The 15,496-nt window shown below is 34.7% G+C and overlaps 1 protein-coding gene across 1 annotated transcript in view; it reads left to right on the top strand.

The window, feature by feature from the left end:
- Nucleotides 1-2,846, top strand: part of LOC121325014 (long-chain-fatty-acid--CoA ligase 6-like) — a 32,781-nt gene extending 29,935 nt beyond the window's left edge. Inside the window, exons 20-21 of the mRNA XM_041267300.1 lie at nt 375-446; nt 885-2,846. Coding sequence (XP_041123234.1) covers nt 375-446; nt 885-1,025 — 213 coding nt within the window. The 3' untranslated portion in view covers nt 1,026-2,846. The remainder of the gene's footprint in view (nt 1-374; nt 447-884) is intronic.
- Nucleotides 2,847-15,496: the final 12,650 nt, after the last annotated feature.

Raw genomic sequence — 15,496 nt, 5'->3', positions numbered from 1 at the left:
ATCCTCTGGTTCTCATACTGTGTAAAGGGCTGTATTCACCCATTAGAATAAATACAAAATACTTCATATATTAATCAGTTGGATGTAGTTTAAGTTTGACCATTTCTGTTGTTAAGGACTCCTACCATCCACATACTGTACTGTGATAGGGACCCTTGTTGGGGGTCAGAAGGGTTTTTGGATGAATTTGAAAAGGGTTTCACTTACACAAGTATCCAGTAGATGGCAGCAGATACACAGACTATAAAACACATATTAAGTTATAAAGTATCCTTTTTAAAAAGGGTCAGAAGCTGTATTTCTGAAGAATTGTCAAATGTATATGTTCACTTTTTTGTGTGAACAATTGTGCCTTATTTTATTTTTTTAAACAGGACCTTAAAAAAGCAATAATGGAAGATATGGTCCGATTGGGAAAGGCAAGCGGACTTCATTCATTTGAGCAGGTGAGGCGATGAACACACACACGCACAGGCAGCTCTGTAACTTGCAGTTTGGAATCAGAGTCACAGGTATAGAGCACAGCACACACTACTTTAAGTGAAGGCAGTTCAGATGAAGCATGTGATCGTGGCCCAGGCTGTGCTATGATAGCAGTAAGAGAGCTGCTCTGATCTTGGAAATGTATGGCATCAAGAATGTGATATATATGCCAAACAGCAAGAATGGCATTCTGGTTCTAGACATCTTGAGTCTGCCAGGATACTGGCACAGAGGAGGAATGGCATTCACAGCGACTGGCACAGCAACTTTTCAAAGCACTGCCTACTGACCGTGTTCCGTACACGCAATGTAATGCAATGTACTGTCAAAGTGTTTTAAAAACAGAGAATCAAAACAGTTGCTGTTCCTGTTGCATCTAAACAAACCCCTTCTCCTTTCAGGTCAAAGACATCTACATCAACAGTGAAATGTTTTCCATTCAAAATGGCCTTTTGACCCCAACGTTAAAGGCGAAGCGACCGGAACTGAGGGATTATTTTAAAGAAAGAATAGAAGAGCTTTATGCCAACATCTCTATGTAAAATATCCATTTAGATGCCCTGTTTCAGAGACTTTTTTTTTTTTTTTAGCAATATTGCTGTACATAAACCACTTGTCGTTAACTCATTATTAAAACGGCATTCCACTGCGAAAAACCTAAAAACACAGCTGTTGTTTTTGTAACTGCTGGTGGTGCCCATCCTGAAGGCGGTGTGATTCTGAAGTGCACAGCAAACAGTCCTGATACAGTGCTGCTAAAACCAAATCTACACTTTTTCCAAACTGAAACATTTCACCTGCATTTATTTGTCTTGAAAATTTTATATGAGCTCAGATTATTCACTGTAACTCATCCCAATGAATGCGTGTGCTTCTGAAGAATGCAGTATTTTAAATTACACATGAGTGGCTACTGGCCCAAATGTCAAATCAATCCTCTTTGTTAGAAGTAAAAAGTAATAAGGTTTCTTCTATCATTGAGTAGCGAGATTGTGAATGTGGAAGTATCTGATCTTTAGTTATAAAAACGGGTAGACCTTCTTATTAAAAGACAGCACCCAGCAAGGGCAATGGGGGCCAGTTATGTATAATAAAACACACTTTCTTAAATAAATAATAATAAAAAAGCATATGAAACAAATTTCTTCTTCCCATCTTTTACAAATATTTTATTATCTGTGTGAAATACAGTGTGGTTGGTGGCAGTCACATGTGCATAGGAAAGCCAATTACATACTGGTTTTTGAGGGCAAACTTTTCAGTGAAAATGTCTAGAAAGTGTACTGAAGTATATAGACTCATAAGAGCATAAGTTTGGGAACAGCAAGGGGGTCATTCGACCCACGAAGGCTCCTCCTATCTTAGCACATGAAAAGTGATATAATTTGATAGGAACCTATTCTTTTTTTTATCTTGCACTACATTTTTTTATTTAAACTGGAACAGGGCTCACAGTCATTTAACATATATATATATATATATATATATTTGAAACAAACCATTCAGAATTCACTTATTTGAATTTCACACTGTTCCAAACCACTCCAAATACACAGAGGAACCCTGCAGAAAGCAGCCACAGGGCCCACAGCATGATGACGTCACTGGCATGTGACATGCACACATCTCGACACTCACAAGGTTAAGTTTGCACGTTGTGTATAATTTGATTCCTCTTTCACACATGAACAAACTGGTATTCCTTGGATAAACCTCTATTCCTGCTCCTCTTGTTCTTGTCCTCTTGCTCTGCTGTTTGGTTTTTCATTGAGAGTTCTGTAAAGACTGACAGGCTGAAGGGAACACATGTTTACATTCACAAGAACACAGGCAAAAGGGTTGTACTTATTGTTTCTCTGGGTTAAAAGAGGATTTTCTGAATTACTGAATTTTGCTCCCAGCTGAAATGGGAATAATGCATTTGAATCATTCTGTTTCTGGATTGTCAAATGTTTGCACAGAGCAATAGAGATCTACAGACATTCAAAAATACACTTTTGTTGAACTTTTGTCTTCGAGGCTGGAATCAATTAACTTTTAGCTGGGAAAATATAAATTCATGTGATAAAGAGAGCAAATGTGAAGCAATTTATATTTTGACCCAATTCATCACTGATAAATCATAATAAAAACAGATCAACAGGTACTTGGTTTATTTCATGTATTTAAGAGTTTTTTCACAGCTGAAAGTGAATTGGATTAGGGGAAGATGAAATCAACTAATGCAGTATCCATGTTGTTTTATAATAAAAGAGTATTGATTATCTAATGGCATGTTACAGCACCACTGTGTGTTTAGATTGAATCTGCACCAAGAAGTGTCTTTAGATTTCTTTTTAAATGTTATGACTGATTGTTTGAAGTTTTAAATGGTAATCTCAATAGATATATATATATATATATATATATATATATATATATATATATATATATATATATATATATATATATATATATATGTGTGTGGGTATATATGACTCTGATGCATACATTCACATTATATTAGCTTTATGCATACTGTAAATAATAATAATAATAAAGGATGTAAAGGTATCTATGATGTATCTGTTTGTAAACGAAAGCACATGCATGATTGTACAGTACTACTGTTATATGAATGCACACTAAAGAGACTGAGGAACAGTATTGTTGCATGACAAAAAACAAAGAAAAACAACCAACCCTTTCAACAACAAAAAATTTACCCAGAACCAAAATCCTCTACTGAAGTAAAATGAATGCAATGCACTGGAAAACCATCCTGTTGAATGTATTCTGAAACAAAGCATGCAGCAAAGGGTGTTCAAACGTGTGTATATATGATATGTATAGATAGATAATAATATAATAATAATAATAATAATAATAATAATAATAATAATAATAATAATAATAATATAATAATAATACAAGCTTTATTAACATAGGGGATTTTTTAAAAATAGTTTTATTAATGCTCCTGCATGTAACACAAATAAAATAAATAATTATTATGGGCTCCATGGTGTTAGTCTTTTTTTTTTTTTCTTTACGTAGTTCTGTAATGCCACGTTTGCGCTAGTCTTGTGCTGGGAGAAACTTAATCTTGAAGAAGGCATAGCTGAAATGTTCCTGTACTTCACTGAGTTTCTTAAAAGTTATGCTTGAAAAGTACTCAGAGGCAAAACTGAGCTATGTTCATGTTTGCTATACTGTAATATATCAAAAATAATTTATAGACAACATCATACCAAAATTATATCATACAATGTTATACGTAAGGTTTAATCTAAATTTTGAAATAGATTTAAAAACACACATAGAATAGTGTTTCACTCCTTTGTGTTGTACAGGAAATTGCACTATGTAAAAAGGCTCCTTGTTTGATTGGCTTGCTTCCTTGGTCAATTTTACCTGTGCTTCATTGGCAGAACATTTGATTCATTAGGGGAAGCATTTGGCTGGTTAATGACAGGAAAGGCCTTGAAAGGATTTTTATTCACCTGGGGAACTGAAGAATGTGCAGAACTACATGAAAGCAATACTTTCCGAAATATATTTAATTTTGTAGCATGTATACATTTTACATTGGTTGGTTAGTATGGTTTTTAATAATATACAATTGACTGTCTCAGAGCACAAAACTGTATTGACTTAAATCAAAAATGGGGTGGTTCAAACAGGTGTTTGCCTTGACAAATTGAAAGTTGAACTAAACCAGGAGTGTCCAATCACTGTACTGGAGGGCCATACCACGCCAGGTTTAACAGGTGAAGTTAAATAACTACTTCAGGGTGTGGATGGAGGTTTAATTGATTCAATTTAGGAGTAGAAAGGCAAACTTTGGACACCTCTGAACTAAATGGTGATGAGGGTGTCGGTAAAAAGGTCTGACGTTGAAATGGATTATGAGACTTTAGGTGCTATACCTACACAGAATACAGAAAACAGACCCCAGTAGAACAAAACCTGCAATTAAGAAAACAAGGCAGCCTAGTTTATGCTCTTCATTTAGAGAGGTGAGAACCCAACACAACAATACTCTCTGTGTCCCAATTAAAAAACTTTACTCGAGTTTCGTTTTATAAATCTATGTTATTAATATGTGCGATATTACAAAGCTGTCACACTCCACTCCTTCAATTCGGCTAAAATGATTTTATTTGTCTATATTTTTTTTCTAGAGGTATCTACTGTACCATATTTCAATGTCTAGGACATACAGTACTTTAACAACAATTTTACTCTAATTAGTTTATAGAGGGGTAAATTATTTACATGGGTAAAAAAGAACCCTCTGTATTGCACACACACTCATGGAGCGTCTTCCATCTCACACACCCGTGTAACGCATCTCTGCTGACGACTCTTAATGAAATGCACTTGCTGCCTCGGCGCACGAGAGCGGCGAGGTCTCTAAACGGACGGAAGATTAGACGTGATGTGAGTGTTTTCATATTTGCTGTCCGAAAAAATATTTATTGAGGAAACAGCCTTCAAAATGTAAACTTCGCAAAATCAGATATATTAAAATGTTGTGACGCTTTAACAACAATTGAAAATTTAAGAGAATTTAGGAAAATGTACACGGAATAAAGTCTGTTGAAAACGTTTGTACTCGTCGATTACAATATAGTTTTTTCGTGATAATGGTTAGCGGTACACATGGTCTATTTCATGGAAGTATAAATTACTTTATCCGGTGTTTTCAAACGAAATCAACTTTTGGGAAGACAACAATCATTTTTAAAGCAAACGCAGTGTCGAAATTCTAATCAACTGAACAGACAGCGTAATAGAAATTACAGTATATTAATTTGTCATAGAAATATTTGATTTCAGCTTGTGTTATTTACATATTTTAATCGTTTTACCGGAATAATTCATTTCATGAGCAATAAGCAATGGCTGTGGTGACGCGTCTCTATTTTTACATGCCTAAACTCTATTAAACAATGTTAATGTTTTTGTTATGAATGAAATTGATACTGTATTGTTGCTGTCATTTTTTTCAATGTCCTATTTTTACAGCGAAAACTAGACGAATTCACCTCTCTCCTGTCTCAGGAAGGTAAGGCAAAAATAAAGGCTGAAAGTAGTAGCCTAGTATCCTAGCAGAAATGTTACTACATCTGGCATTAATGCGTTTATGAATCCATAAATATTACACTGAGAATTTCAGTGTGCTCTGAAGGCATCTGCTGTAATGTAAGATGTTTATTTTTTCAATACCTGATTGACTGAAATATGTAAATGCAATTGGAAATGGTCTTGTATATTAAATGGTTAAGGTTTTTTTTTTTTTATTATTTTTTATTGCATTGTGTTTTACAGCCTGCAATGGAACATTTTAAAGCTGTGAAAATGTATTCCAAGAGAAGAATCAAAGCACCGTGTCACTCCCCTTTGCTTGGAAGAACAAACTTATTAGGAAAATGGCAGTTATCAACACCTGCAACTGAAGGAACAAGTACTGCATTTACTTGTAGACACCTATACGTTTTATTAGTGTGTGTGTGTGTGTGTGTGTTTGTTTATTTATTTATTTATTTATTTATTTATACATATATAATATTAGTTAATTATACACACAGCGATGCTGGAACTAGGGAAGCTGGTCATATGGCTGCATCCCCTAGACTGAAGTGCTGTGTACCTGCTTTTATCATATACAGGGGTTACAGTTTTGTTCAATGGCTTTCAGCACCCCCACTATAAAAAATTGTTCCAGCACCTGTATGTGTATAATTTATTTTATTTGTTTATTTTTTAACTAGCATACAAATGTAATAGTTTTACAAAGTTTGTAAATCAAAAACTTTCTGGTAATTTATCTGAATGTATCCAATAGAAATTTAGTTAAGTGTAGAATAATTGGTATGCAAATCTATGAATATGATATTAGTTACTGATTTATTGTGTTTGAGAATGTTTACAATATTTGTTTCTGAACGTTGCATAATATCGTCTTGTTAAAATATCTATCGGTTTTAATATGCATTGGCAGTGATGAAGCTGGTAAGGTTGAAATGCTAAAGTATTTATTATAGCTTCAGCAATTCAATCATTGAATTAACCACCTTTTCACAGGACCCAAGAAGAAACACAAAGTGAGCCTCACAAAACCTGACCAGAGTACCCATCTTCCACCAATCAACGAGTCTCCTGCATCTGGACAGGAGTGAGTGTTGCAGTTCATAGAATTCCTTAAAAAAATAATTTTTCGTGTGTTGACTGTTTAAGAATACCAATCTGTTGCACTTTTTTCAGGTTGTTCATCCAACCTGGAAAACCCAGAAGAATGTCAAGACTTTCACAGCAGAAAGTATGTTGTTGTTATGACTTAATTTCCTTATACCTGTCTATGCAGAACCTTAGTGTACTTCATGCAGTGGCAGTATGTAGCAGTGATGGCCATTCTTGCAGAACAAGTGTAATTTGCCCTTTTTAAAAGCAGAATTGTTGAACTGATAATTATAATGATCAATATTTCACTTATTTTCTCAGCTACATTTCCAGTTAATTTTACAATTAACATTTTCTTATACTGGACGTACTGTAGATAGATGCTGTTTGAGAAGATGCTCAAGCTGTTTTGACATTTAACAAGGAACAAAAAACATGTTTAACAATCTTTAGCTTGCATGATAGCTGCATTCATCATAACATTGGCTTCCAAATATTAAATAAAATTGATATGGCAGTAATATGGCAAAAATAACTTGCATAACAACAATGGTAAGACCTTATATACTGCATAGCCAAGCCAGTAGTAGATAGCAAGCAGTAAAACCACCTTTGCATGTTTTTAGGAGTCTACCTATAACAGTTGTGTGGGTGGGTCTACATACAATGAAAATACTTCTGGTAAGTGTATAGCTACAGTAAATTGCTCTTGTAAATAAGAGCCCCAGAATCTGTCATTTGTATGAAACAGATCAGTTTTGATGTAAACCTACAGAATATAATTGTACTGCTTTGTTGTATATTCCAATGGAATGATACATATTGGTTTTGTAGATTAATTGCCAGTAATTTAAGGTAATGGGATTAAGAAGCTGGTGTTCAGTGTTGAAGTAATGGTAATGGATTTTTCTGATAACAGAAATGATTCTGCCATCTGGCGTTTCAACTTTTTTACTGGCCTGCATGGATTCAGATACAGCGGCTGTGTCTCCCCCTTCAAGTTCTTCAGCTTGCACCCTTTCTTCCCCAGAAGTGTTTCGTGAGGCTGACGGCTTAGGTAAGTTTTATTGCAACAATATACTAGACTGTATTGCAGCATTGGGAAAATTAGCAGTTGTACTGATTTTTTTTATAGCACATCCCCAAAGTGTTGGTGCCTTTGTCTAATGGAAAACCTTGTGATTTGAGATTTTCTTTGGATTCAATAAACACTGACTATTTTTCTTGTTAGATGAAACAGAAACATTTTCTGTGAAACATGATGCTTGCTGGTTACACTGCAAAAATTCAACTCTTCTGGACACCAGTAATGCAGTAGGCATAAACACAAGACGGTCTCCAAACCTTTCTGGGATTCAAGGTAATGGAAACTACAGTAGGCTTAGGGATGTTTTATTCAGGTAACATTTATGATATCTGTTTATGTTGTATACACTTGAAAAAAGTAAAAAAATAATTGTACTTTATTTTGTAAAAAAAAATTGGAGTATGTTTTAAATTAAACTTCTATTTGGATGGTGAAATTAAGGTGTGTGTGTGTGTGTGTGTATATATATATATATATATATATATATATATATATATATATATATATATATATATATATATATATATATAAAAAAAAAATACTGACTAATACCTTGCATTTTTCCCCCACGCTCCAGCATTTTCACCAAACAAGGATGAAGTATTTGAAGACAGGTAGTTAATTTGCTCAATTCTTCTGTACCATTTAAAAAAACCTGTCGTGGTTATTTTACAGTCCATACACTTAAATAATTTCTACAAGTAATCTGTCACTGTTCAAAAACAGGTAAGGTAAGTGCAGATATTTCATTATTGTGTGAAAGTCCTAACTATAGGACAATACTGTTTGCCACACCTGCTCCTATCTCTGTCATCCAAGGATATGCCTCTTTTTAAACTTGCTCACATTGCCTGCATTTTCCATGATTGAAGACATTCTTTCAAATACTGTATGCCACCTTTATACAGGTGTGTGGTTTAATGGATTCACCAACTTTACTGCAGTGACTAGGGATGCATATAACATGTTTTTGTTTCTCCCATTATTTGTATACCCTTAAATATGTCCATAAAATATAAAGCTCTATTCTAAAGCGTAACAAGTTTCCATCATTCCAGCCTTAGAATTCTAACATGGTAATGTACTTGGTTTATAGATAGACCCAGCCTGCGAATTTTATATCAAATGTGGCATTCTAAATCTGTGCTATCTTCTATACAATTTTATTTTAACTTGTCAAACTTTAAATTTAATTTGTCAAGTTGGTCGAAGAGATTTCTATTTTAACATTTAATATCATATCTACTGTACATGCATGTACGTATTACTTTTTTCAATTGTATCAATTTTGACACTTATGTATTTTAGAAGCGTTGTACAAAATAAAATACAAACTGATGATGTATCGACTCGTACTTCAACAAGCGCCTCAGGTATTTGTTTTTTATGCTGTATTCTTGAATCTAAAATGTAGTATGGAATATGTTTTAAGCAAATATAAAAACTCCAGTATTGCAATTATGTATTTAGTACTGTACAGTGCAAACACAATAACTTTGAATTAAAACAAGTACTGTGCATGTGTGTCTATCTATATAGTGTTACACAAAAAGGTACTAAAATATGATTTGCATTACTTGAATTACAATTGACCAATTCATTTCAGGAAAATACATATTGAAAATACTTTCACCTGGAGAGAGAACTCCAAAGTCCCGAATATGTCCTGAACCTTCCACACCATTTAAAAAGCCAATTCCAAGACCGGTAAGAGGGATACCACTTCAACAGTGTTTTGATTAATATCACACTTTTTGTCATTTTTCTCCTTAGTATGTTGAACTTTTGTTTCAATTTAAGACCTTGCTGTTAAATCATGTTTAGTATTGGGGTGATTAGAAAAATATTAGATTTTGTAATTGTAAATCAACTGTTTGTTCCAGTGGTCTTGACTCTGCACAGTGGAATTATAAATTGATTTCATTTTAACTTTCTGCCAGAGTTTGAACCTAATACTCTTAGTATGTAATGCTTCTAAATTTAAAGGAAGGTGTATTTTGTGGCCCAATGAGCCACAAGGCATATCATTAGATCAATGGCCATTCTGTAAGATAATGAACATGTGTGTTCTAGCGGATGCCCATGAATTTGGAGAAAATTAATAGTATTTAATGCAATGCATTCTTCGCATAGCAGCCAGTGTGAATGGTTTGTATCTAAACTACATGTTTTTTGTGGCATGGTGTGTTGCACTGCATAATCACTTGTCTAATCGAGTTCCATGTGAATAGGCCTTTACTTTAAAAATGGAACATTGGTGTAATTGGTCGAATTTTGTGACCAGAGTATGTATTGCTACAATTATACCAAGTAGCATAGCTGTTGCTAGCAGTTATTAATTTTATTATTGGCATGATCAAGTCTGCTGTCAACTGCTTTACAAAACCTGCACAAGTTTGGTTTCTGGTTTCACCTGAAAACCTGTGCAGCAGTGCTTCTGTGGTAGTAGCAGAAACATGCTAACGTGTTTAAATTTATATTCTTCTTGAAAATCAGTACGGTATAATAATATTAATAATTAAAATGGCATGTCTTATTCTCCTTTATGGCGTGTATCTATAAAAAGAGATACAAATACAATTGGAATTTGTGAAAATTAACCTGAAACCAGAATTGCGTCAAATTGAAATCCGAAAATGTGCATCCATACAAATGTGGGGACTGTCTTTCGAGAGGTTTTTAATAACCGTTTCAATGATTTTATATAAAAAAAACAAAACGCGTTTTGCTGAAACAAATTGACAACCCGTTTAGCATCACTGGAAACCCCGCCTAATTCTTCTCTCTGTCTCCCTCCATTTCAAATTTCCCAGCCTGCTATTGGATAATTCTATCGGCACATGCCGCTAGGTGTCGCTTGATGCGTGTTAAAAAAACAAAAAAAAAAACCTCAAGGTAACGTAGTTGTTTAAATCTAGTGTTTTAGAACTACGAGAGACGATGGAATATCGTGTGTGTTTAGGTGAGTTTAGCGTTTAACAAAATGAATAAACAATAACGTACACTACGAGGTATGAGCAAGTAGGTTTTATTAGGTTCCAATGTACCCGCATATTTCTTGTAATCGCAACTAGAAAACAAGCATACTAACTCGTTCCCAGAGTACCACTTCAGGTTTGCAGATGCAATAATAAAGCAAATACTGCTATCTTATATAAATTAAACCCTATGGAGAGTATAAATGTGCTGCCTTTAGTCGGCGGGTAATCATCCGATCCGCTTTTTAGGGATTTAATATGCATGATACGGAATGATCCACCACCTTCCCCGAAGGAAAGAAAAGAAGTAGAACAGTTTACGCCTGGTGGTGGGGGCTCAATTAAGCATTTCATTATTATTGGTAGTAATATTTTTGTTATATGAAACAGTTTACCCAATGAACTGACCCAAATAATAGTACAGTGTATTTTGTACATCAACATTATGCTGCTTATTAACTCGTATATCCTTCCCAAGACGTGCCAGGATTAAAACGCATACTGGTCCAGACTGAATGCGCACGTCAGTAACTACAACTGCCTAGCCGACTGATAGTTTAGCCAGTATTGCATTTGATAAAGGCATGTGGTAGTAGCGTCACGTAAGTGCATGTCACCCGCTTTATATTGTAAGTATAATATAACTGCATACATGCCAACTGTCCCTATATGGTAGGGACAGTCCCGATTTCCTAACAAATGTCCCGCGTCTCGATATTTACCCATAGAAAATAAATAAATAAATAAATAAAAAAAAACATGTGCAGTTAGTGAAAACCACACGTTGTGCTCTTCGTGCGGCTGACACTTCTGATCACTAACTTATAAAAAGGTAAGAACGCTTCGTTGTCTATTTTTATTGTCATGATGGTCGTGTGGAGATACGACTATTATATGATAAATATATGATCATCGTCCCTCTGAACAGTTTCCAAATGTTGGCATGTATGTAATTGTATATTGTAAGCATAGTATAATATAATCTTTATACTATAGGTTTCATTGTTGCAATCTGTAAATTTGCTATTTATTTGCTTGAAATGCCATTTCAGTATTTTTAGTACTGTATCTTGCATTGCGGTATAAACTGTGTGCATGTTGTTAAATGTAATGTTTGGAAATTACATTATATTCAAAACGTGTGTGCTTTACTGTGTTGTGTTATTTTTGTTTTTATTTATTTATTTATTTCTGGTCCAGCATTGCAATCTAGTGGAGGTTTTATAAAACCATGGATTATCGGTCAGGGTTAAGCTGTGACTGGAGGGTCGGATAAACGAGTGCTGACTAGCTCAGACAATGCTATGTACAGTCAGCACTGAGGTATACAACACTCGGATAAGCCAGTCGCGTTTTACTGTCCTTGTATTAAGAAACAAATCAGTTAACATTATTTGTATATAATCGGTGCCAAATCAGCCTGTATGCAGTTACACAGCGCTTCTTCCAGTTTCACCTGACCAAAACGCGAACGAGACAAGCTACGGTAATGTAAAACAGTTAATCATTAAACTTTTTTAGATTTGGTTATGCCTTTTTTTTTTTTTTAAATCTGTATTCTTTAGTTGCTTTTGTACATTTTCCTTTGCAAGTGAACAGTGATTTAGGGCCTTAACAAGCACTATGTTCTGCAATATTGAATACTGACTTTGGATACGGTTTTAATTCTGGAAACTGTTTTTGTTTTTTTGCTAAATTGCATTACCTTTTACATTTTATGTTCTCTGTTTGGGTTGAACAGGCCAAAATGAAATAATCAGATATGCATCACACTTGTTTAACTGTCACTAAAGTCAATATTTGATAGATTCGATATGAGTACTGACTGTAGTGGTACTAACTTGATGAGATTCATATGCATGTGATTATTTAAGGGTACAGTTTGTTAATAGCATAATACCAGTGCACAAATGATTGTTTGTGCAATTCATGCATTTGTAAAGCGTATTGTATTTCTATTTAACCCAGGTAAAAAAAACTTCAGTTGTGAAGTGCCGGAAAGTGGTTAGTTTTGCAGTTCCCCTTGAGACTCCAATTATATCAACCTGTGAATCAGCGGCTGTCAAAGAAAACATGGAAAGCGCTGCTAAATCTCTCAGAAAAATTGCTCCTTCTAGTGCTCCAAAGATGTCAGCAGAAGACTGCCAAAGAATCCCTCACAATGATAGAAAGGAGACATGCAAGAGACCCTCAAAAGGAAAAGGCACAACTCCGAAGTCTGAGGGAGTATCTAGGATCCCCCAAAATGTTGGAAAGACTACCCCTTCTCTGGGTAGCAAAGCAACGATTTGCTCCAAGAAAACAAGTAGTAAAGATACACCTGCTATCATATCCAAGAGGATAAAGAAAGAGTCAGGTGCACCCCAAACTGATGGAAAGAAAGCTACTTCTGTGGGCAGTGAAACCAGCATTCACCCAAAGAGAACAACTGCAAGAATTCCACCTGTTGGCCAACACTCCCTGATAACACAGTTAAACAATAAGACAGATGTAAATTATAATGTAAAGTAAACCTTTTTATCATTTTAAATTGTAGCATTAAAATACTTTCATTGTTGGTGTTCTAAATTAACTGCCCTGATTGGATAAATGTGTATCTCATTTAATTTCCAATACTAGGGTATACCCTATGAGAAGCAGGAGGATGGAAAATGGGTGGCCACTATGCCTCAGTTCTATATGAAGGTATGGAAAGATCATCTTCATTTATCACAAACTAATTATTCTCGTGGTTGATATGTTTTACAAACTGTAAAATTAAGTTAATCCACCACTCCTGTGAATTTCTGTTCTGAATAAAAAATAAAAAATAAATACCAGCAGGGGGCAGTATTCTCAACGACACAATGTCAGTCTGAATTTGATAACTGTACAGAGAAAGGCAGACCAATGTGTTTGAATAGCATTCATTCTGTTAGATTAGTGCTGCATGAACTTGTAGGAGTTTTTTTTTTTTTTTTTCCCCCTCATGCTATCACAGTCATGGAATCCTATTGCTAGGATAGGTAGGGTTAGTGAAAACCACATACCCCTGATTCTCATCATTATAATGCGAAAGTCACATTTGACTTGCACACTAGATACACTAATTTAACAGTAAATATTTAGGTGCTGATTTGATATAGTTACTGCAGCACGGATGTTTGAGTTTACCAGGGGGCAGAGATGTACTAATTGGAAACATAATTAACATAAAAAAGAATGCTGTAGTGCTAACATAACTGAAAATATACATTTCTATCCCTAAGGTGCCTTTTTATGAGGAAGCTGTTCAAGTCTGCTTTCTTACAACGCACTATTCGGACCTTCTGGCGGCACAAAGTAAAGCCTGCGAACTCGCAGTGGACCCCTGAGAATGTGATTTGGCTCCAGGTCATTATGGTCACAGTCATTGTCTTTATGTAGATGTTTTGAAATTTGACATGCAGTGTCTGTATGCTCTTGTATAAGTTAAACATGTAGCTTAACTTCATTATCAGGGACCAAGATGTCTTTGTTTTCGAAGACTGGGTATGCATGCCTATTTTTTGGCACAATAATTGTTATCCAGTAGTTGCTTTGGGCGAAATAAATTGTTTTCCAGAGAAGACAGGCTGTTATATTTGCACTGCTACCCGGTTGGAGGGGAAATGCATCATGCAGTGTTGACTTCAAGAAAAGTTATGAAATGTGTTTCCCCTTGGCCAAACCCCCTCCCTGGACACTAGTCAGTGTTTGGTAGTTCAGTTAAAGAAATGGTTGTTCTATATTTGTCACGATTGTGTTCATCTCCATTCATCTAAGAACCTGCTGTCAGTATGGGCTATAGATAGATGATGGGCATCCCAGTGTTTTGTCTAGCTTATTTGTGTGTAAATGGAGAAAAAAAAAATTCAGAAGAATGTACAAAAATATATTTATTTGTGTTTTTTGTATCTGATTGTATTAACATGTACTGTACAATCTACAGGAATTTAAACATAATAAATATATGCATCTATATGCCAAGATTCATGTTTCCCAGCGCGTTTTTAAACACTGTGCCGTGTCCCATACAGTGGAATAACATTTAATATATATATATATATATATATATATATATATATATATATATATATATATATATATATATATATATATATATATATATCAAGTTTGTTGTAACTCAAAAGCCCAAGTTGAAAATTACATTGTGTAAAATGTTGGTTAATATTAAATAATAATAATAATAAAAATAAAAATAAAGGTTTCCATTTTAGTTTTGCCTTCCTTGACATGTCATCAGCCCTGTTACTGCCAGGTGCACAGTGGTCAGAAAGGAAGCGACTGTCTAGCTAAAACTTCGTAAAGCTGTCTTCCTTGAAGTATTTGTTGTTACAAACAAAATTAACTGTAAATGGTTTTACTTTTGAAGCATAAGTGTCCCGTGTTTTTGTTCGAAATGTGGGTTCAGTTGGGGTGAAAATCTTGCTATGAAAAACACTGATCCGCCCACGTTGCAAGATTTCACTTCAGAAAGTCACATCGTCGGGATTTCGTCATCGAGCACTTGGTATGCATCATTTATACGAAAAATAAATTTATGTAAAATATATAATTCTCTTTAAGAGATGATCAAGGATCATTGTTTGCATTTTTAATGCTATATCCGAGCTATTCTCTAAAACATCAACACTGCAATTGTGCAAACCACGTGTTGTTTTGCCCAAGATAACAACCAATCAAACAATTTGAAAAGCAGCAGAAAGCTCTTATGTTAGCCAATCAGAAAAAATCTCTTTTTGTTTCCTGGCAGTTTGCGTGA

The sequence above is a fragment of the Polyodon spathula genome, chromosome 12 (genome assembly GCF_017654505.1).
Source record: "Polyodon spathula isolate WHYD16114869_AA chromosome 12, ASM1765450v1, whole genome shotgun sequence".
Classification (NCBI taxonomy): Eukaryota; Metazoa; Chordata; class Actinopteri; order Acipenseriformes; family Polyodontidae; genus Polyodon; species Polyodon spathula.
This window is presented reverse-complemented; position numbering and strand designations above follow the sequence as displayed.